Source organism: Mesoplodon densirostris, chromosome 18 (assembly GCF_025265405.1).
Source record: "Mesoplodon densirostris isolate mMesDen1 chromosome 18, mMesDen1 primary haplotype, whole genome shotgun sequence".
Lineage (NCBI taxonomy): Eukaryota > Metazoa > Chordata > Mammalia > Artiodactyla > Ziphiidae > Mesoplodon > Mesoplodon densirostris.
In genome coordinates this window covers 1,464,474-1,487,159 of record NC_082678.1, presented here as the reverse complement: position 1 = coordinate 1,487,159, position 22,686 = coordinate 1,464,474, and the positions used below count along the sequence as shown (strand labels likewise).

General features: G+C 56.5%; 2 protein-coding genes across 30 annotated transcripts in view; both read left to right on the top strand.

The window, feature by feature from the left end:
* Positions 1 to 6,636, top strand: part of CACNA1G (calcium voltage-gated channel subunit alpha1 G) — a 61,459-nt gene extending 54,823 nt beyond the window's left edge. For 16 of the 28 annotated variants that reach the window (XM_060081045.1, XM_060081038.1, XM_060081033.1 and 13 more), the window contains 3 exons: positions 4,015 to 4,154; positions 4,476 to 4,645; positions 5,847 to 6,636. In XM_060081045.1, coding sequence (XP_059937028.1) covers positions 4,015 to 4,154; positions 4,476 to 4,645; positions 5,847 to 6,587 — 1,051 coding nt within the window. In that variant the 3' untranslated portion in view covers positions 6,588 to 6,636. Of the gene's footprint in view, positions 1 to 78; positions 223 to 2,150; positions 2,286 to 3,976; positions 4,155 to 4,475; positions 4,646 to 5,846 lie in introns of all 28 variants that reach the window. The other 12 variants (XM_060081029.1, XM_060081032.1, XM_060081028.1 and 9 more) reach the window with 4 other exon arrangements.
* Positions 6,637 to 14,237: 7,601 nt separating this feature from the next.
* ABCC3 (ATP binding cassette subfamily C member 3) overlaps positions 14,238 to 22,686 on the top strand; it is a 44,413-nt gene continuing 35,964 nt past the window's right edge. For both annotated transcript variants that reach the window (XM_060082263.1, XM_060082265.1), the window contains exon 1: positions 14,238 to 14,321. In XM_060082263.1, the coding sequence (XP_059938246.1) occupies positions 14,277 to 14,321 (45 nt within the window). In that variant the 5' untranslated portion in view covers positions 14,238 to 14,276. The remainder of the gene's footprint in view (positions 14,322 to 22,686) is intronic.

Here is a 22,686-nt window from a genome sequence, read left to right as displayed (position 1 = left end):
ATGACACTTCCCGTTACTGCTCCTCTGACCCCCACGCCCCTGACTCTCTGGCTCCCCTTATGGGCTGGTCCTCCCCAGCACAGACGGCTGTTTGACACCATATCCCTGCTGATCCAGGGCTCCCTGGAGGGGGAGCTGAAGCTGATGGATGAGCTGGCAGGCCCAGGAGGCCCGCCCTCTGCCTTCCCTCCCGCCCGCAGCCTGGGCGGCTCCGACCCACAGGTTACTGTGTCCCTGTGCTGTGCCCCTTCTCCTGACTGTGCTGGGCTGTGCCATGCTGTGCCATGCTTCTGGGGATGGGTGTGTGGGGGTGTGTTTCCTGCCCACTGGGTGTCTGGGGAAAGAACAGCCTCAGGGCCTCAGTTGAGCTTTGGGCCTGGCAGGAGGCAGCCAGGTGTTCCTCAGGCTGAGATCAACCTCTGGAACACATGGTTGGAAGGTAGGAATGCTGAGATTGCACTTCTGAGGGAGAAGGATACCTGGAGGAGGGGTCTGGAGAGGGCAATTGTAAGAAAGAACCTGGAAGAAAAGAGATGGATGGAGCAGGAGACAAGTTGGCAGTGGGACCTTAGCGGGTCGGGGGAGTGAGGTACCAGGGCCAGGGGAGAGGTCCTTCGGGGGAGAGTGCAGGTGGCCAGGGGACCCACTGAGGGACATGTCTTAGAACACAGTCTCCTTCTTCTCCGTATCCAGTGCCCTCCCCCTCCCCAGTCCTCTGTTTGGTGGCTTTTTAAGCTAAGGAAACCGCTGGGCATGATGGGTGCTATCCATAGCCAGTGGCTTCTGACCTGGTCCTGAGAGTCGGTGGAAGGCTCCAGCTGGGAGTGGGTTCCGGGGACCTCGTGTGAAATAGGACTTGGCTTCCCCCCCGAGCCCTGCCTCTTCCCACAGCACCACATGCTTTTCTCCCCCAATCCCATTTCACTGTGATCTGCTTTCTGGGGTCCTCTTCCTTCTCCTCTTGGGACCTGTCTGGTCGCCTTTGACCCCCTCCACTTGGAGGTGCACCCCACCAACCCTCCTCCTAGGTCAAGGACTGCAGGAAAGCCCCCAACAGACCCAGAGTGGAAGCAAGGAGACAGGTATCAGCTGGAGGTAGAAAGCCTAGTGTTCCGCGGGCCATGATGCATGATGGCGCGGGCAAGCAGGTTCCCAGCACCTGGGACACCTGTAGCCTGATCAAAGAAATGGACGGTGATCCTCCAATAGGAAGGGACTCCTTGCCTCTAGGGTTCCTGACCTCTTGCTGGGATTCAGCCTCAGATAGACTACAGGGACCTGAACCTGGCAATGACCTAGAATGATCAGTGGGAAAGCAAGTCCCTTCCCAAGGCCTCCCATCCTGAAGGAAGCTCATGGGGAAGGGTGCTGGGGGAGAGGAGGGTGTTGAGAAGGTGACCAGGCAGTCAGCTCATCTGGGAGGCATGGCCCCGCTCTCCCCCAGGGCCCTGTAGGCACTGAAGCCCGGCTGCAGATCCCAGGTGAGCCAGCCAGATGCTGTGGTGGCCCAACCCAGTGTGCCCAGTTCAGGCCAGCGGGAGGAGAGCATCTCCCGGAACCTAAGCTGGGGAGGGCAGGCAAAGGAGGGCCCAGGAGGGGAGACGCCAGAATCTGGGGGCAGGCCGAGTTCTGCCAGGCTTTTGGAAGCAGAGAGAAGAGGCAGAAAGCAGTCATCAGATTGGCAGCTTTGTCCCCAGCACCACCCCTCCCCATGCTGCTCTGTCTGTGCTGGGAGCAGAGAGGCGCTTTGCGGACCTTTCTTCATTTTTTTTCTGGTATCTTCCCGCTCCCCGCTCCCTCCCCGGGTGGTGGTGGTGTGGGAGGGGCTGTCAAGTTTCCTGGGGCGTCTTTAGGACGGGTTTCTGGGTCTCCTCGCTTTGTCAGTGTTTGCTCTGGTCTTTGCTGCCTGCGCAGCCTCTCTGATCAGAGCAGGGGTTTGAAGCGGGGAGGGGAGGCGCCCTCAGTTTACTTGGGAAAGGGGTGGGGAGAGAGAAAGGAGGCCTTTCCTCCTTACGCTTTGCGAACCGGGGAAGAGGGACTCCGTGTGCGCACGCGCGCGCGTGTGTGTGCGTGTGCGTGTGTGTGCGTGCACACACGGGAACGTGCACTGTCTTGGTTTCTTACGCCTGATCATCTCTCTCCCTGTCTAGATCCCTCTAGCTGAGATGGAGGCTGTGTCTCTGACGTCAGAGATTGTGTCTGAACTGTCCTGCTCTGTAGCTCTGACGGATGACTCTTTGCCTGATGACACTCACACACCCTTACTTAGTGCCCTGGAGAGCAATGTACATGCACACAGCCCCCCACTGCTCCCCCAGCCTCCCCAGGGGCCGGGCTGGCTGCAGGGCTCCAGGTCCCTCCCCTCCTCTCACTCTGCCACCAGCCCCACCCAGAGGCAGCACCCCCGCGGTGGACAAAGAAATCCGATAAGATTACATTGGGGCCTTGCCCGGAAGGGCCCACGGGCAGCAGCTGTGAAAGGGTTAATGCAGACGCCCAGGAGTGACAGAGCTCGAAACAGAGGCACCATCAGGCAGCTGACCCCAGGGCCTGTCTGCACACAGAGTTGGCCTCTGTATCTGGAGCCCCTGCAAGCCAGCCCTCCCCCTCCCTGCACCCCTCCCTCCCACCTCCGCTTCCCCCCTCGCCCCGACATGAGCCATTCACCACCACGTAGTGGGTGAGAGCCACATCTCTGCTGCCACCACCACGCTCTTCTCCACCTGGGGGGCCGTTCCTATCTCCCTTGTCACTGTCCCCGTATGTCCCCGCGTCCTGGGGCGATTCTTTGTGTTCCGACAGCTTCTCCACCCTTGCCTGGCTCCCCGTCCCCATCTGCCTGTGGGCAGCCCCCTCCTCCCTGTCTTCCCCTCCTCTTGGGACTTAAGGAGGGACAGGGGACCCCTCCTCACAGCAGGGCTCCGTTGGGGCAGGGCCTTGACCTTAGGGGTTCCTGGGGGTCTTGAAGCGGTTGGCAGAAGTGGAGCCTGGGGCTGAGAGAGGAAGTGAAGGATCCAGACTATTTTCTGACACAGCCATTCTCAGGCCTTCTGGGGCTACTTAACCGGCTGGCTCCACATCGGGACAGGAACCTACAGCCTCTCTGAGAGCCAGGAACGGACAGGGTGATGGAGAAATCTCTTGGGAACAAGGCTTGTCTCCCTCCAGCTGGGGTCAAAGGCTGATTATTGCCTTTCTTTGAAATAGATTTTAAAAAATCCACTCCCATCCCCCGTCTGTCCACTAAGGGAGGACCTGAGTCCGTCGTACCCAGGCCTTGTGCCTCACCCACCACCTGCCAGAGTCACTGTGTAATTAAAGGGAGGTGGGGAGGGGGGTGAACCAGCTGTGACGTCCTCTTAGTGTCCATCCGTCGTTCAGCTCACGTTAACCCAGCCCTTGTCCAGTGCTGGGTGTTGGGGCTGCCTTAGGAATTGGATGGTGAAACAGCCTCTGTTCTGCAGGCAGTCCCGGGGCCGCCTCGTCCCCTGCTCATCAGGAAGGCCCTCCCCTACTCCCCAAGCCCCAGCACAGCGATTGGGATGGGGGGCTGCTGTTAGCTTTTAACTCTCCACTGTGCAGCTTCAGAGACTCTCACAGGGGCCTCGAGAATGAGCTCTTGGACTGCTTGACGGGCTGGGGGCTGGGGGCTGCTCTCCCTCCTTTGGACACCTCACCCCCCTGCCGTCCCCTGTGGAAAAGCCCCAAGATGATGCAGTATGAATAGTTCTCTGGGGGCAGGGCATCCTCCTACCCGCTTCCTCCCTGTGTATGGAGGGCTCATCCATGTGTCTGTCCCTCCTCCCCGACCACACTCATCGCATCACCACCTTGTCCGGGGAGGGGACGGGGGCCAGGGCCTTGGCCGGGGCTGGGGAGGGGTGGGCTTCTGGTTTCTCTTGCCAAAGCTCTCCCTCAGTCACCCAACCTGGATGCCCCCTCTTCCTCCCATCTCCCTCCCCTGTTCCTTTTGCAGATGGAGTCCCACACTGAGGAGGTGCCCGTCATGCTGAGACCAGATCTGCTGACTGTGAGGAAGTCTGGGGTCAGCCGAACGCACTCTCTGCCCAATGACAGCTACATGTGCCGGGATGGGAGCACTGCCGAGGGGTCCCTGGGACACAGGGGCTGGGGGCTCCCCAAAGCTCAGTCAGGTACCAAGGCTGGGGGCAGGCCAGCTCGGCTCACACCAGGAGATCCGCCCTTGCCTAAGCCCAGCCCTGTCCTCGGGAAGTAGGGGTACTGAGGCAGACAAAGAGGTCTCTCCTTCCTCTGAGGAGCCCCCAGCCTGAAGGGGGTCAGCCAGCCCCTGCCTGAGGGAGCCCCCAGCCTGAGGGGAGTGGCTTTCAGTCCAGGGTGGGGCTTGGGTGGTGAGGGTCGAGGCCGGTGGGGAGAGTGGACGGGAGGGACTCGGGTGGGAGCCCGCACATTGACTCTGCAGTTCTTCTCTCTCCCCCTCCCCCCTCCCCTCACAGGCTCCGTCTTGTCCGTTCACTCCCAGCCAGCAGACACCAGCTACGTCCTGCAGCTTCCCAAAGATGCACCCCATCTGCTCCAGCCCCACGGTACTCCCACGTGGGGCACCATCCCCAAATTGCCCCCACCGGGCCGCTCCCCTTTGGCTCAGAGGCCACTCAGGCGCCAGGTGAGCAGGTGTGGAGGGTGGATACGGACCGGGGCTGGTCCCTCTGCTGGGAATCCGAGGCCGTTGGTGGTGACCAGGGGTGCTACTGTCATGCTCCCAGCAAACATGTATTGTGTGCCAGTGGTGTGCCGGACCGAGTTCTAGGGACCAGGGACACAGTTCCAGGCAAAGCAGAGGTGGTCTGTGTCCTCTTGGACTTTGCACCCCCTCCTTTGTTCCGCCGAGGAGGCCCGGAGACCAGAGGAGGCCATGGTTGTCCAGGGACACACGTCAGGTTGGAGGTGGAGCCTGGTCTCCGGACTCCCTTTCCATGGCTCAGAGCTGCCCCCCTACCCTCTGGACTTCTAGACCTAGCTAAGGGGCACAAGGCACCTTTTAGGTGCCTCCACTTTGGGCCAAGCCCGGCGCCTCCCTTCCAGAGCCCACACTCCAGGGGCACCGAGCAGAAGCTCGTGTAGCCAGGTGAGGCTTGGCTGCCCCCACTGTGACAAGGCCACTGCCCACGCCACGTGTACCTCATGTGTGAGGACAGCCACATGAGGATCTGCTCGATCCAGCACGTCTGGGGAGCAGGCACCGTCCTCATCCCTTCTGCAAATATTCGCTGAGCAGCCTCCATGGCCGGACACCGGGGACATGGACAAACGAGACGGCCCCTGCCCTCTGGAGCTCATGGTGTAATAGCAGAGACGTACACCCCGTCAGGTCACTGCAGCAGCAGGTCACGGGGTGCTCACGTGGGTGGTGCAGCAGGGAGCGGAGGAGGAAGGCGTCCGCTTTACTTTGGGGTGAAGATAGCCGGGAATTCCACCCCAGGGCGCCTGAGCCCATCAAGTCGAGGGATGCTTGCCGTTTGGGAAGGGTATTTAAGGCCAAGGAAGTAGCCTGTGCAGAGGCTGGGAGGTGTTGTGAGGGACAGCTGGGGAGCAGAACTGGCCCAGTGCTTTCTGGGATTGCACGGGTTGGGCGCTGCACAGGGCGATCCCTACAGGCTGGGGGGTGGGGGGTGCGGGCACAGTGGACAACAGAGGTCAGACCGCGTATGACCCGCATCTCCCAACGAGAGCAGATACTGGTACCCCGCCTGGGGTGGTCCTGCAACTCCATGGAGGGGGCAGGAGGGGCTCTCTGACCCGCCAGGTGGGACACTTCACAGGGGAGAGGAAGCCCCTGGGCTGAGCCCTCGCCCCACCCCACACAGGCAGCAATAAGGACGGACTCCCTGGACGTTCAGGGCCTGGACGGCAGGGACGACCCGCTGTCAGAGGTGAGCGCGGCCCCCCCGCTGCCGGCCGGGGCCTCCTCCTTCCGGGCCCGCTCCAGCACCCGGGCGCAGCAGCATCCCCACAGCCAGAGCAAGACCTCGAAGCACATGCCCCCGTCAGCCCCCTGCCTGGGCCCAGAACCCACGTGGAGCAAGGGCCCATCAGAGATGAGAAGCAGCTTCGAGCTGGACACGGAGCTGAGCTGGATTTCAGGAGAACTCCTGCCTTTGGGCAGCCAGGAGGAAGCCCCTTCCCCACGGGACCTGAAGAAGTGCTACAGCGTGGAGGCCCGCAGCTGCCCGCGCCGGCCTGCGTCCTGGCTGGATGAACAAAGGAGGCACTCCATCGCCGTCAGCTGCCTGGACAGTGGCTCCCAACCCCGCCTGGGCCCTGGCCCCTCTAGCCTCAGGGGTCAACCTCTTGGGGGACCTGGGAGCCGGCCCAAGAAGAAACTCAGTCCGCCCAGTATCTCCATAGAACCCCCAGAGAGCCAGAGCCAGGGCCCTCGGCCCCCACCCAGCCCTGGTGTCTGCCTCCGCCGGAGGGCTCCATCCAGCGACTCCAAGGATCCCTCGGCCTCCGGCCCCCCCGACAGCATGGCTGCCTTGCCCTCCCCAAAGAAAGACGTGCTGAGTCTCTCTGGTTTATCCTCTGACCCAGCAGACCTGGACCCCTGAGTCCTGCCCTACTCTCCCACTCACCTTTCTCCACTGGGTGCCAAATCCTAGCTCCTCCTCCTGGGCTATATTCCTGAAAAGTTCCATATGGACACCCTCCCCGCCTCAGTGGCACTGGGCACCGGCAAGCGGAATTTCCAGAGTTAAAAGCAGCAGCCGTGGCCGCCCTGCTCCAGGCTGAGAGAGAGAGGCCCAGCGGAGCTGAGGTTCCCGACACCAGGAGCTGTTGGGAGAAAGCAATACGTTTGTGCAGAATCTCTATGTATATTCTATTTTATTAAATTAATTGAATCTAGTATTTGCGGGATGTACGACATTTTGTGACTGAAGAGACTTGTTTCCTCCTGCTTTTATGTGTCTCAGAATATTTTTGAGGCGAAGGCGTCTGTCTCTTGGCTATTTTAACCTAAAATAACGAATCTAGTTATATTCCCTCTTCTTGCAAAGCACAAGCTGGGACCGAGAGTGCATTACAGCCCTGATGGGGGCCCATCTTCAGTGGAGAGCGAGAACCATTTTGGAAACTGTAATGTAACTTATTGTTTTCCTTTAGCCTCGTCATCATTTTCTCTAGGAGAAAAAAAGAAAAAAATAAGATTTTACAAATGAAATGGAACCTTTTTATATATACATACATACATATCTATATCTATATCTACAATAAAGTAATTTTCCAAAATAAAAAGTTAATCACGGTCCAGAGTGAAAGCAAAAGGGACAGAGTTAGGCACTTCCAGGTGGCACTGGAGAGAGATTCCTGGAGGTGGGGGGCGGGTGTGGGGGGGGAAGGGTCAGAGCTGCCTGTGTGCGTGCGTGCGTGCGTGTGTGTGTGTGTGTGTGTGTGTGTGTGTGTGTGTGCGCGCGCGCGCCAGAGAGAGAGAGATGCTACATGCCTCTCCCCAGAGGGCTGCAATCTTGCAGCCTGGCCTCCCAGGGGTAAGGGAGGAGAGAAGCCCCTCTGCTGGTGGCAGGCTGGATGTACTCCTGCTTCTATCAAAGGTTTATCTCTTCCTCTTAGCCAGGCAGCTCTGTGAATGTGAGTGATTCCAGATTAACTCTTATTTCTGTTGACAGCTATCAGCGCCATGGTGAAAGCTGGAAATTGGTATAATGAAGCTGTTTTGGTTAATGGGGCCAACTGAGGCTGGGGGAGGCGCGTCAGCTGCTGCAGTGGGGTTTTGTGAGGTGACAGGGAAGGAGGCAGATGCTCCTGGGTTTCCCTTCCTCAGGCTTCAGCCCTGGAGACCTGCCCGGGGGTGGGGTGGGGTGGGCACTGACCGGTAATCAAGGCTGGCAAAGGGATTAAGCTATATAAACAACGAGCTGCTCCCTGCTGAGATGGAGGGGGCCAGGGCCAGGACCTCCCAGTGGAGTTGATAGGGTGGGGCAGCCAGGCTACTGGAGTGGGGAGCTGGCCCCCTGGAGGGTGATGAATGAGCACCATCAAGGAGTTTACATGGCCTGCTGCTGCCTGCCCAGTGGGAGCTCCCAGAGGAGGGAGGGGGTGAAGGCAGCCAGGCAGGCAGAGGGGAGGAGGGGGAGAGGAGGAGGGGCCAGCGGCACAGCCCAGAACCTCCTTTCTGGGGCTACCATGGGCAATATTCTTTTGTCTGAAACCCTGGTGCCAAGGGCACCAACCACAGACTCATCCAGTCTGTCCCTGCAAGCTACCCCCAAACATCCAACCCCACCCCCTAGAACACCCTTACCCCCTTACACCCAGCACCTTCAAACGCCAGGACTCTTGAAACCTCAAAGGCAGCTTGGGCTTGGAAGCCCTCACCCACATCCCCCATCTGAACCTGGGATCCTGGGGAAGTTGGGGGAGGCTGCTGGATGGTTGGACCTGGAAATTTTGTCCAACCCAGTATTTTCTAAGCTGGTGAAAGTTTTTCTAATTGCTCTTTTGGACGGAAATGATACTGCTCCTTGAAGCAAACACCTGGATTTATCCTCTTAGGGTGTGAAATGGCGTGAAAGTTTTTCCTCTGGCCTCCTTGGGTGGGGAGAGGAGGGTGCATGTAGGAACTGCCTTCTTTTTAAAAAAAAAAAAAAAAAGAAAGAAAGAAAAGCAAATCTACACAAAATTCCTAGAGTTTTGTCACCTGGGTCTGCAGATTCAGCTTTTATATTTTGGTAGCATTCTGTAGCTGTCTATTCCTTAATGAGGGTAGGATGCCCTGGGGTCTTTTTTTCTTCTAATGGTTAGAGGATTCTGGGTCAAGGTGAAGCCAGAGAACTGGGCTGCTACCCACGCCCCTCAACCCCAGACTTCCCAACCACCCTCTGCCCTGAGGACTCCTCAGAGGAGTGGATATTTGGATATTTGAGGGGAGAGAATTGCAGCCTCTCCACCAAAAATGTAAAATCTTTATCAATGATGGAAGCTGTTGCGTCTCATTAAAAGGGTTTTGAAGTGGAAATAATAATCTTATTAACAGTAGTAATAATAACAAGGACGCTAAGCTCATGATGCTTGTCTGGTTGGTTATTTGATTCTGCTCTAGGATACATCAGAGGTGGGGAGTGGAGGAATCAATCTGAAGGAGGCTGGGGTGGAGGTCTTGGATTAGGGCCTCCAGGACAGGGTTGCAACTGGCCAGGAGCTTCAGGGATGTGGGGAGTTTTGGAGGTAAGAACCTCTACGCTGGCACTTCTGCTCTCAGCCTCCTCCTTGTGGGTTCAGAGGGAACTGTGCTAACAGCTGCAGGCCCCCACCTCGGGCTTGGCTGTTTCTGCTTCCTCCACCTCAAGACTCCAGGAAAAGGTCTATCTGGGGGCGGGGGGACTAGGAAGCGGAGCAAGCAGAGCTGGTGCTAAAAACAAATCTGAGGCTCATCTGCAGTATCTCACTTATTTCTCACAATACCCTAGCAAGGGAAGTACCATTGCTCTCATTTTCCCAGGATGCAATGGGTTCAGAAAGGTTAAGTGACTTTGCCCAAGATCACACAGCCAGGAAATGGTGAAGCTGAGCTTTTTTTTTTTGGTATTTATTTATTTATTTTTATTTGGTTGTGCTGGGTCTTAGTTGTGGCAGGCCAGCTCCTTAGTTGTGGCTCCCGGGCTCCTTAGTTGTGCATGTGAACTCTTAGTTGTGGCATGCATGTGGGATCTAGTTCCCTGACCGGGGATCGAACCCCGGTCCCCTGCATTGGGAGCTCAGAGTCTTAACCACTGGACCACCAGGGAAGTCCCTGGAGCTGAGCTTTGAAACTTGACCTGGCCAACCTCCAGACAATTGGCTTCACACTACCCCAGCCTCTTTTCCATTGTGGAAGGAATGGGACATGGTGTTAGGAGCCCTGATCACAAAATGACTTGCCAAGGAGGACTTTTCCAAAGCAGTCACATTTGTGTTCATGGAAATGTACTCCTGAGCTCCCAGTTGGGTGGCCTCAGAGGCTTAGAGGAGCCCATATTGTGTGGAGAGAGGCTTGACCACAAAAGAAGGTGTCTCTCAGCTCCAGGTGCTTAACCAAGAGCTGGCCAAGTCTGACTCTGCAATTACCAAGTTTCCCAGGCACCATCTTTCCCTGGCAAAATGCTGCCCTTGAACCTCAAAGCACCTGCTCTCCTTCTCCTCCTCCCACCCCCTCCCTTGTTTCTTTCTGTCCTCTCCCCTGCCCCACCCAGGCCTCTCTCACTTTTCAAACATTTTCGCCTCCATCGTCGCCCCTAATCTCCACCCATCACAGCCCAGTGCCCCATGGCCTCCTCTCACCTGTCCTGTGGCAGGGTGGGGCGGGGTGGGAGGTGGGTGGAGGGCTGGCAACAGCAGTGCATTGAGGGCATCAAACACCAGGTGGCAGCAACAAGGCACCTTCACCTGGTGCCACCCTGGTGCCCCTTCTGTAGAGGGACCTAGCCAGGGAGAGGACACCAACACTGATGGACACCTTCTGCAGACAGGTGCTGTGCGCTGCCCCCATAGAAGGGAACAGGCTTGCAGAGCCCAGTGAAGGACTCATCTGTGTGTGGGGAATCCAGGCCATTGGAGTGCTGAGCCCATGGTGCCCAGTGATCCCAGCCCACAGCCAGTGGACCCAGGACTAATCCAGGACAGTGGTTGCCAGGAGAGGAATTAACTCTCAAAAGCGAATTTAGTTGTGGGCTGGCACCCTGCTCTGAGGACACAAGACAGGCCAAGGAGGTGATTGCTCCAGCGAGCATCGATGAGGGAATTCTGCTAAGAACTTCAGAATTCTGTGTCTTAGCACTGGTCCAGGTGTGGGAGATGCTGACCGTGGCCCACGGAGCTAATTAATTCTTCTTGCTTTGAAAACTCCTGAAGCAGGCACAGCAGCCAGTGCTCACACACCTGCCAAATCAGATCAAAGCGCAGATGGGGGGCAGCGGGCAGCCTTGCAGAGGCCACAGGTGGGGCCAATGTAGGCCCCACCAGGCTGGGGTCTGGAGGAAAGAGGCCCCGCCCCTCGGCATGAGGCGAGAGCTGGAGTTTGAGAGCTGGAGGCTGCTTTGGGCGTGCTCCAGACCTTCCAGGAGCCATGGGGGAAAAGGAACCAGGAGGTGAGTGGAGGGGAGAACTAGCAGCCTTCGCTGTTCCACACCCTTCCCCTTGTCCTGTCCGTTCCCACCTGACTCTCCCCATTTGCAGCCTTTCCTGTCCCTGGGTCTCCCTGACCCCCACTTGCTCTGCTTTCTTCTCTCTGCGGTCACTCCTGCTCGAAACTGTACCTTGCAATTATCTTATCTTTCCATCTTTCTGCCAGGAAACTCCCCATGCTGAGTTCCCCTGGGATGCTCACTGGCAGGGGAGACGCAGCACAGTCTGTGTGCCTCCTGCCTGGAGCTGCAGTCATTTGAGGAGAGAGGATGGGGCTGGGGCCATAAAAGCTGGGGGATGTCAGCTGCCCGCCAACCCACAGGTCTTTACGGCTCCTCTCAGGAGCCTCAAGCTGGAAACATCTTTGTTCTGAAAACTCAAAAGCAGAGTGGACAGTGCCCACTGCCGGGACTGTACCTAATGCTACAGTGGCCTTGCTACTTATGACCTCTTCTAAGGACACAGGATGCTTGTTTAGTCAGTCAACAAACCTTTCCTAAAGACCAGCTTTGCCAGGCACTGTCCTGGGTGCTGAGGATACAGTGATAAACAAGATTATCCTTAAGATGGTCCCTATCCTTAAGATGTTCGCAGTCTTTTGGGGGAGATAAGCAAGACGATCAGTGACAGCGTACAGGGAGGGAGGGAGGGCTGTGCAGAGGAAGGGCCCCCAGCCCAGAATTGGGGTGGGGGAGGTTCAAGGAAGGCTTGGGGGAGGGGGGTTTGAGTAAAATCTTCAAGATGAGTAGAGTTTGTCAGGTGCAGAAAGGGAGGTGGGGCAAAGGGAGGAGACTAGCCAAGCAGTCTTGAGAGGGGCGGGGCGTGAGTGCAACAGCTAAGGATACAGGAAATGCATCCTGCCCAGAGGATGCATGGAAATAGCCCAGCCTCCAGAAGACATGGAGCTCATCCTGCCTCTGCCAGGATAAGACAACTCAGGGCCTCACTTCTCTTGCTCTGGTGAGAAAGACCAAAACCATAATGTCCTAGGAATATTGTAGTTGTTATTCAATGGCTGTGTGAAAGGGGCCGCTTCCCGCGAGGGGCCGGGAAGGGCAAACTCCCACTCAGTGCCTCGAGAGAGACGAGACGGGAGGAGGCGAGGCTTGCCAGGTCGCCCACCACGATCTCGGAGGTTTCCACCCAGTGTCGCAGGCTTGGGAATGGCTCTCCGGTAGCAAGGTGAGAAGGCTGGGGCCACAGAGGATGGTGCTGCAGCCGCAATGCTGCAGACAGGACCCAAGCGTCCCAGCCCCAGACTCGAGGAAGGGTTAGTGGAGGATTCCCAGCTGCTCCCCATAGAAGCCTAGATCAGCAGGGCGGGAAGAGACCTTAGATGGCATCTTGTCCAAGTTGCTCAAGAAAATGAGTCCCAGGGACAGCAAGGGGCTTGTCACACAGTATACCAAAGGTTCTGCCCAGAGTGTGGAGGGGCGTTGGAGGTGACTCAGTCAATCTCTGCCCTCAGGAACTTCACAGACTGGCAGAGAAGACAGATTCTTCACAACTAAATATAACCCAAGATACACTGCTACAAGAGTGTGAAATCTCTACAGAGTCTGGCTCAGAGACGGAGGGGGCTGGGAGACTGGGTGAGTGCCGGGCAGGGGAGCAGACAAAGGGCTGAGAGGACTTGCCCAGGGGTTGGGGAGAAGCCCCCAGTCCACTGCCTGGGGAAGGGAGAGCCTTGTCCACCCTGCTCCCACCCCCACCTCATGCCGGACTCAGATCTCTGTTCTGATAGCCCATGGCTGAAGAGACTTCCTTCTCGTGACTTCCTGCCTGCCCAGAGGGATAGGAGATGGCTGCTGCTTCTGTGCTATCTTACTGGCACCCACCCACACCTGCTGCTGAGCAGCCAAGCAGGAAATCGCATTGTTTTAAGGACAAGGGCAGGGAAGGGATCACCTGGGCAGACCCTACAGACAAGAACAAGGTGGGAGGCAAGGGCAGAGGAGAGATGGGCCAGGGGAAGAGGTGCTGGGGGAACGGGGGATTCCTTCTCAACCCCAAGAGGGGTGGTGAAGTGGCTTCTGGGATCCCGTTAGGGAAGACAGGATGACTGGGGGAGTGGAAAATGGAGGGAGGGAGGGAACGGTCCCAGCATGGCCAAGCTGTGGCAAGCAGGAGAAGGAGGCCATTGACCCCAAAGCCATATTTCTGATGCAGAATGTGGAGAATCAGTCTCAGGAGGAATGTGCTGGGGCCTTACCTGCCCATCTCCCACCCTTACCAGGATGAAGTGGAGGAAACTAACACAAGGTGGATGCCTACTAAATGTGCCAGGAGATATGCTTGATGCTTTACATACCTTTCCCATTTAATCCTCAGAGTAACCCTGTGACATAGGTACTCTGATTATCCTTGTTTTACAGATAGGAAAGTGGAGGCAGAGAGGGGTGCTGAAGCAGCAGGTGCAAAATCAGGGAGGGACGGAGCCCCAGGCAGGCAGCAACTGAAGAGAATCATGGGAGCCACCATCTGGGTGATGCTGGGACTCCCTCCATCCCTCTCTCCTTAGGTGTACACACACACACACACACACACACACACACACACACACACACACGTGCACTTTCTGTGTTGGTGTCTGCCAGTTCCCGGACAACTTGTGGGGCAGAGATAGCCTCTGGACTGTCTGGACACACAGCTCTTCCCATTTCACAGACAAGGAGACTGACATTCAGAGATGAACGTGACAAGGATTTATTCACGGAGGGAGTCTTGCTAAGTCCATTTTCATGCCCCTTGACTCCTGGGGGCCACCCCCCCACTCCCCGCAGAGTCGTGCGCGGTGGGAAGGGGTGTGTGTCCCTTGGAAACAGACCTTGCTCCAGCCCTATCAGCCTCATCTTTCTGGGGCATCTCTCCAGCGTTGCCCAGTGGCCACCCGAAGGGCTTGTCACTGTGTCAATGGCCCGCCGCCACTGTCCCCAAATCCCTCCGGGAGCCGCAGTTTCTTAGACGCGCTGTCTCAATTCGACCCAAAGGGCCTGGGGGAAGGGCTTGGAGGGGCGGGCCGGGGCGGAGCGCGGGGCTGGAGGCGGCTCTGGGCGGGTGCTCGGTCTGTCCCGGGCTGGTAGAGACCGTGCTCGCTGTCCTCGCAGCCGAGCTCCGGCCCCATGGACGCTCTGTGCGGCTCCGGGGAGCTCGGCTCCAAGTTCTGGGTAAGGAGGTGTCCCGGGACTGAGGGCGCGCACCGGCGAGCCCTTAGACAGCCCCGGGGAGGGGGCGATGTGATGCCAGGAGGGGGCCTGGTGGTGCTGCCCAGAGCCAGGTCCCTAGTGGCCTTCAGGACCTGCCCTGTCCTCCCCAGCCACATGGGAGAGCCTGGGAAAGCCAAGTACTAGGCTCCTGGGGGGCTCGGTGGGTGGCACCCTGAATTCAGAAAGTGCTCACACTTGCCACCTCACCGCAGTCCCTCTCTGGGGCTGACCGCAGGGTGCAGAAGTGGCATTTCCCCATTACTAGATCCTGATGACCCTTCGGCGCCTGCCCCATAGACTAGGACTTGGATGCCCACTCCCACAGCCGGCCAACCAGGTGCTTTGGGAGCCTGGCTCCACTGGACTTCCCCCTTCTTAAACGGTTCCTGCCTTCTTGGGAAAGGTTCCTTCTCTCCTCTGGGCAAGAGCCACCAGAGAGGAGGTGATCCTCACTGCACCGGCCTCAGGAGGGAGAGGCAGGCCCTTACAGGTATAGGATAGCAGGGTTTCCTGGTCCCACCCTCTCCTTTTACAGATGGGGAAGGGGAGGCCTAGAGACTTGCTCAAAGTCAACCAGTTAGAGAAAGATAGAGCTGGGATAGAAAAGCAGGGCTTTTCACTCACTCGCCAAATCCCTTTCTAAGACATCAGGCTGCTTTTCAGGCTGCTGACTCCAGACCCCCAGCATAGTTGAGTGCAGTCCACGTAGACAGCGCAAGAGATTTCTTACAGCTTTCAAAATCTACTCACAGCAGCTCCCTGGATCATCACTGCAGCTCTGGGAGGCAAGTGGTGGTGCGTCTCCATTTTACAGATGAGCTCAGATTCAAGGGGCTTGTCGGTGATCATCCGGGGGCGGCCCAGCATAGGCTGGTCTCAAATCCAGGGCCTCAGAATCCCAATCTCTAAATCTTTTTGCCATTTCAAGTATTTGTACATATGTGCTTGGTGTTGTGTGTGCCCAGTGTGTGTTACCCATGAGTGGGTGCTTGTGTGGGTGTGTGTGCATGTGTGTGCTCATGTGTGTGCCCGTGTGTGTACATAAGTGTGTGTATACAGTCAGGAACCCCACTCTTGGGCTGTGTTTGGGCTGGACTGAGGGGGGTTACATGGATTTTTGAAACGTGGGGCAATGGAATACCTGTAAAAAATATCTTTGGAGACCTCTTTTGTTCTCTGGGTCACTAAACGTTTAATCAGAGGTGGTACAACTTCTCTGCGGCTGCCCTTGTTGCCCCAGGAACCCTGTCTGTCATCCAGCCTGGCCTGGTCACGTGTCGCCAGCGTCCAGAGTTTGCCCCTTTGGCTCAAGAGCAGACTTCCTCTCACTGCCACTTGAGCCTGGCTGATGTGGCTACGGCATGGTCGCGGTGTCTGAGGTGGCCAGGCGCAGGACTTATAAATTAAGGGGGTAGATGTGCCCAAGCCTCAAGTGCAAGGCCCCCCTGTTCCTGGGTGGACAGTTAACCCCGAGAGCTTAGGACTGTCCAGGGACAGGCTTCAGGGGACCAGGAGTTGGGGAACTCAGGACTCCCCCGCTGTTCTCGGCTTAGAGATCCTGTGGCTCTACCCTTCCGTGATACTGTGGAATCAAGTGTCAGAGCCTGGGGGCTTGGAGCAGCTGGCCCTGCCCCGCATTACAGAGCTGGGGAAACTGAAGGAATGGACTTGTCAAGGTCACATGACAATCAGCTACGGAGTGCTGGACTGGGAAACAGGACCCTGAGGTATGGCTCCAACTCTGCCAGTGCCTGACCGTGAACATTTGGGCTTCTGGACTCCCGGAGCCTGAACTTCCAGTTGCTCATGAGCTGTGTGTACCTTCTCTGAGAACCTCAGGGTCCATGGGAGGCTCAGCTATGTTAGGTCCAAGGAATGACTCCCTTGAGGTCTCTACATGGATACCTCAAATGACAAGGGAACTGACCACTCCTCTTCCCGACCTCAACGTCTAAACACCTTCCATCTTCCACATTATCTTCTTGGCTCCTGAAAGCTGTTCCAGGCTGTACCCAGTGTGGCTGGTGACTGGAGGTGGAGTGGGAAGAAACCAGGAAGGTCCCCAGCTCATCCTCCGAGGGTCTGCAGAGTTGAGACAAGGGAGGCAGGGTCTGAAGCCCAGAGGCTGGAGCTATAACTTTAGCTCTAACTCAGTTACCCCAAAGGCCTGGAGTTCGGGGCTACTCATTGGTGCTGTGCTAGTTTGCATCTCATTTTCATTGTATATTATTCAGGTATACTTGTCCCTGAACCTTTTACCTTAGGGGTCTGTGGGTGACCCACCTTGTTGGAAGTAGTTCAGGGAGGCCAGGAGATACCTGAGCCAAGGGTGAAAAGGTGGGGGAGGGGGACATGATTGAGGCCCCTCTGGGCCACTCATTTACTCTACCAAGCCTTTTTTTTTTTTTTTTTTTTTGTGGTACGCGGGCCTCTCACTGTTGTGGCCTCTCCCGTTGCGGAGCGCAGGCTCCGGACGTGCAGGCTCAGCGGCCATGGCTCACGGGCCCAGCCACTCCGCGGCATGTGGGATCTTCCTGGACCGGGGCGCGAACCCGTGTCCCCTGCATTGGCAGGCGGACTCTCAACCACTGCACCACCAGGGAAGCCCTTTTTTTTTTTTTTTCTAATTTATTTATTTTTGGCTGCGTTGCTGTGCATGGGCTTTCTCCAGTTGCGGCGAGCGGGGGCTACTCTTCGTTGTGGTGCACAGGCTTCTCATTGCGGTGTCTTCTCTTGTTGTGGAACACGGGCTCTAGGCTCACAGGCTACAGTAGTTGTGGCTCATGGGCTCTAGAGTGCAGGCTCAGTAGTTGTGATGCATGGGCTCAGTAGTTGTGGCACACGGGCTTAGATGCTCCGCGGCATGTGGGATACTCCTGGACCAGGGCTCGAACCTGTGTCCCCTGCATTGGCAGGTGGATTCTTAACCACTGCGCCACGAGGGAAGTCCCTACCAAGCCTTTTTTGCTAGCTCATCTTCACAGCCTCAGTTTTTCCACCTGTGAAATGGGGAAATAACCCGTCTCCTAACTACCTCACAAGACAGTTGTGGAGATTAAAAAAGATAGGGAATGTGAAATGATTTGAGAACTTAAAACTCTCTGTTGGTGACAGGTCATGATATTCCTGGGAAGAGGAATAAAGAGAAAAAGATATGAGGTTAGAAGGAGGTGTTAGGTTTGGGAAGACCTACAAGAAAGGGGCTGGCATGGCTGTTGGGCCATGGGCTCCCATTTCAGCTGTTTGCTGGGGAATTTGTGACTAAATCCATAGCCCCAGCTAAATGTGAGAGCGGGAGCCCCAGGGGACCCACGGACATGCGCACACACATCATGCACTCACACACACTGTGTACTGAGTGAGTGACTCATCCTTTCTTTGACTCTCTCTCTTACCTCTACCCACTTTGGGGTGGATTACCAACATCTCTGATCATGCTTGGGAGTTTCATGGGAAATAAATTGCAAGAGAATGAACTGTGATCAAACAGCCCAGACATCTTCGAGCCAGAGATGCCTCTAGAACAAAGAAGGTGGAAGTGTCCCTTTGCTGCACCTCATTGCCCCCTGCCTGGAGGATTACTCCGTTCTGATCAGTGGAGTTGGGCAGCACAGGTGAGGAGAGTTCACAGAGGAAGGGCTTGGGGCTGTTTGCCCTCAGGAGGTCTTGACCTGCTTGCAGAATTAGCTTTCATCTAACGGCTCCAGGAAGTTCCTGGGAGGCTGATGCGGCTTAGAAATCCAAAGGTCCTAACCAAAAAACTGGCAGAGGCAGGGCCCCTGAGGCTAGGCCGGTGGGTAGGAGGCAGACACCCCTCAGCCTACTGGACACCAAACCCCACCCCCACCAGGGACCCAGTCCTCCCTGCCAGGCCAGGACCACTAGAATCCCTTCTCTCCTTCCCATGTGGGGCAACAAAGCTGGTGCTAGACCACTTTGAGCCTCTGAGCTTCTGGCTTCTGGAAGAAAGATTTTGTCCCTTGTGGCCCCAGGCTGGCTTCTCCCAAGCCCTGCTGCTCCCCGACTGTCCTGGACCTGGTCTGGAGGACTGGAGACTTAGGAAAGGAAGTGAGTCAAGGAAGTGGCATTTGGGAGGGCAGTTTGCCAAGCCCGCCTGCTGGTCCCCTGACCAGGAAATGGTCTTGGAGCGTGGGGCCAGCCAGGGAGGGAGATCCCAGTGGGGCCTGCCAGCTGACCCGCCCAGGAGGCAGGATCAAAGCACCTGAGTTGTGTCCACCCCTCCCTGGTGTGGCTGTCCCAGGGGCAACAGGTGCAGCAGGATCCTGAGAGAGAGGGGGTGAGACTTGGATGTGCCACTGCTGTGTGACGGGGCCCCTCCCCTCCCTCACCTGGAGCTGTTCCTGTTTCCAGTGCTGGGGCCAGGTGGTGGTGCTGGGCTGGGGGTGGGTGCTAACAGGGGTCTAACCCTGGCTTGGATTTCTCCTTCTAACTGGATACTCAGGTTTCTAGTCCAGTGGCTCCCAGAACGCCAGCTAGTCTGTTACCCCGTGATGGCAACCCTTCCCCTGAGCTCTATGAAAAGAACTGCAGCAAAGAGGTGATTTGAGGGCAGGCTGTATGGCCGAAAGATTTTTAATGTTTCAGGTGATCTGGACACATGTGTTCTCTCCCCAAGGTGGGCTATCATGTTGGAGCCTTAACGGGGACTGGGACTCTGGAGCTACACGGCCTGGGTTCAAGTCCTGGCGTCAGCCCAGGTGAACTGGAGCCGGTCACTTTCCAGCCACGAGTCTCAGCTGGTGTGAACATTAAATAATAATCTTGGAACACAGTGGTGCTCAAATGAGCAAAGCTGTTGCTGGCTGACAAGGCCCCTTTCAGAAGCAGACGCGCAGGCCAGGCTGTGAGCCAGGCTTTTGCCCCCACCCCCACCCCCAGGCCCTTCCAAAAGCCGTGGTTTCAGCCACAGCTCATGTGAACAGGCCCCTGCCCTTTCTGCACCTCCATTTCTGCTGAGATAAATGAACTTGTCAGTTGATCCCTTCTCCCCACCCCACAGGATTAAGGAAGTCATTACTCTTCTCGTGACAGAGGCTATCAACAAGCCTGGGGCCCCAGGGGCTGAGAAGTCCCTGAAGGCCCTGTGGCCCAGCTGGGACAGAGAGCCCTGGGGTCCTTACTGCCCCCTGCCCCCTGCTGGGGTCTGCAGGGATTTCAGCCTTGGTGCCAGACCTTATCAGCCCCATCCAGCTGTTTAATCACGTTATTAAGGGAGCTGTTGTTGCCATGGAAACTGTGTGGGTGGCAGTGGGGGAGGGGCTGTGGGCTCAGCTCCCAGCCCAACTGATGTTCTTCGGAATGGGAATTGGGGGCCAGTGGTTTGAGAAGGGGTCACCCATCGGGTTCTGTGGGATTGCAGGGAGTATCATGGGGTCCAGGAAGTGACCTCCACCAACCGTGTCATTTACAGTTAGCTTTGTTTGGGTCAGAGAGCCCCTCACGTGCCTTGGTGTCAAAGAGAGAGCATCCCGAGTTCCTGGGCATTCAGCTGCAGAAGTGGGCTTTGGAGGGTGACTTTCATTTATTTGTTCACTCATTCTTTCTTTCTTTCGTTCAACAAATGCATGGGAGTGCTGTGTCTGTGCTAGGAACTGTTCTAGGCAGTGGGGAACACGCTGGTCAGCAGAACAAACCCGTCCTCACGGAGCACGTATTCCAGTGAGAGAGGACGGAAAAACGATACACATAAGAAATCACTCAATTATATACTATCCTAGACAGTGATAAGGGCTATGGGGAAAATAGGACAGGCCAGCAGGGATGGGGATGCAGGAGCACGATGGGGGTTCCAGTTCCAGTTTTAATTAGGAAGGTCAGGGTGGACCTCCACGAGAAGGTGAGGTCCGAGCACAAGCTTGCAGGTGACCAGGGCACGAGGCACAGCACTGCTGCCTTGAGGCAGGCACAGGCCTGACATTTGGGGACCATACTGAGGCCAGGAGGCAGGTGGGATGAGAGAGGGGAGTGGGGAAGCTGAGGGCAGAGAGACAGGGGAGCAGATAATGAGGGTCCCGAGGCCCCCTTGGAGACTTCAGCTTTTACTATGAGTGAAATGAGGAGCCCTTGGCAGGTTTTAACCAGGGAAGTGACATGGTGCATCACTAAGACGTCTGGCTTAGGTTTCATGAAGACCTGCCTCCAGCTGCTGTGCTGGAGGAGACTGCTAGGCAAGCGGCAGGCATGGAAGCAGGGAGGCCAGAGAAGGCGCGACGCCACAATCCACGTGAGAGTGTGGGGTGGAGAGAAGCAGTCGGATCCTGGATGTATCAGGGAGATCCAAATGAAGATGCCTTTTTATAGATTAAAAAGAGTCCAATATAGCCCTTTCATATCGTTCAGCCTAATAATTTGAAGGTAGAGTGGACAGGATTTGCTAAAAGCTTGGGTGTGGGCTGTGAGAAAGAGAAAGAATCAAGATCAGCTCGGGACTTTGTGAGCGCCTACAGGGGTGGGATAGGGAGGGTGGGAGGGAGGGAGACGCAAGAGGGAGGAGATATGGGAACATATGTATATATATAGCTGATTCACTTTGTTATAAAGCAGAAACTAACACACCATTGTAAAGCAATTAGACTCCAATAAAGATGTAAAAAAAAAAAGAGGAAGAATCAGGGATGACTCAGAGGATTCCGGCCTGGGAGAAGGAAGGCACTGCCCTGCACCAAGGTGGGCAGGTTGGAGAAGGGGGGACGGGCAGGATTTCCGTTCTGAACGTGTTGTGCGTGACGTGTCCTGTCGTTGTCCTAGCAAGCAGTCTGAGGTAAATAGTCTAAGGACACAGGCAAGGACAGGTACCCACTGTCTCCTGGGGAGAGCTCTGCCCAGCTGGGACCTGCGTATCTGAAGGAAAGGAGCCCAGGCCGGATCTCCCTGTGGGTCAAAGCAGTCATCTGGTTCTCCCAAGACCTCTTGATTGTTGCCACAGTGGAACTTGTTTATGAAACCAAAACAAGGTCCCGGCAGCCTCTGCTCAGTCACCTGCTTCCTCCAGTGTTGCCCTGTTTGAGTCAAGGTGCTTTGCTGTTCATTCTCCCCCGCTGCGGGGAGCTGGCTGGGATGCTGTCATTACTCCCATTAGAGTTCAGGGAGATGAAGTCTCCAGAAAGGCAGCGCACACTGGGTCCTCTGCATCAGGGTTTGGTTCTCCTCAGGACCACTCCCTGCCTGCCTCAGAGAGCCCTGACCCTGACCCAGTGAAAGTGGTGATTCCTGGTTGTGCCTTTGAACTCAGGCTCCCGTCGACCTATACACACTCTCCCTTGTCTGTCAAGGCACAGACCTTGACTCACAAGGTCAATCTGGGCTGTTCCTCATACCTGGCCCCATGCTAGGAGCTGGCAGGTGTGGGGCAGGAGAGGAGAGGAATAAGAGTAGGGCCCGGGGCTTCCCTGGTGGCGCAGTGGTTGAGAGTCCGCCTGCCGACGCAGGGGACACGGGTTCGTGCCCCGGTCCGGGAGGATCCCACATGCCACGGAGTGGCTGGGCCCGTGAGCCATGGCCGCTGGGCCTGTGCGTCTGGAGCCTGTGCTCCGCCACGGGAGAGGCCACAACAGTGAGAGGCCCGCGTACCGCAAAAAAAAAAAAAAAAAAAAAAAAAAAGAGTAGGGCCCAGTGTCTATCCTGAGGGTTCGCGTTGCTGTAGAGAGAGAATGTATTCACAGGTCCAGGCAGCACAGGGTGGGAGGGACCCCAGCTCGCGGCCATGAGGCCTGGGTGTCCGTCCCAGCTCCCAACTGCCAGGTGTCCTTGGACCTGTTGCCAGAGCAGGTGGAGCCTGCTTTTTCTTTTGCCTAATATTGTTCGTTGTCTTTTCTTTTGGAATAATGACCACATAAGTGCTATAATAAAATGCTACTGAAACATAAGGGGTGTTGCTCACTCTCAGCTGATAGTCACTTATCTGGCTGTTGAGAGCATACAAAATAAAGCAAGGAAAAGCCCGCTGGAGGCTGGGGTACCCCAGAAATGCTTTCTGTAGCAGGTGAAGCTCAGCTTGGGCCCAGAGAGGTTGGCAGTTCACTCCAGGCCCGAAGACCAGATGGTCAGAGTTGGGAGTGGCCTCGGGCCAGCTATCTGGATGGCAACTAAGTGGGTGGGATTAACGGGCTTGCCAAGCATTAAAGCAGGGTGCAGCTGCGCCTTGACAGTGGAATGGACAAGTGCATGGGTCCGTTCATACAACGGACCATGAGCAGAAATGGGGAGGGAGGATCCACATTCACACTCAACGCCAAGGATGACACCCCCAAACGCAGTGCGGAGAGAAGAAGCCAGACATGAGAGATACTGGAAATGTGTGATTTCC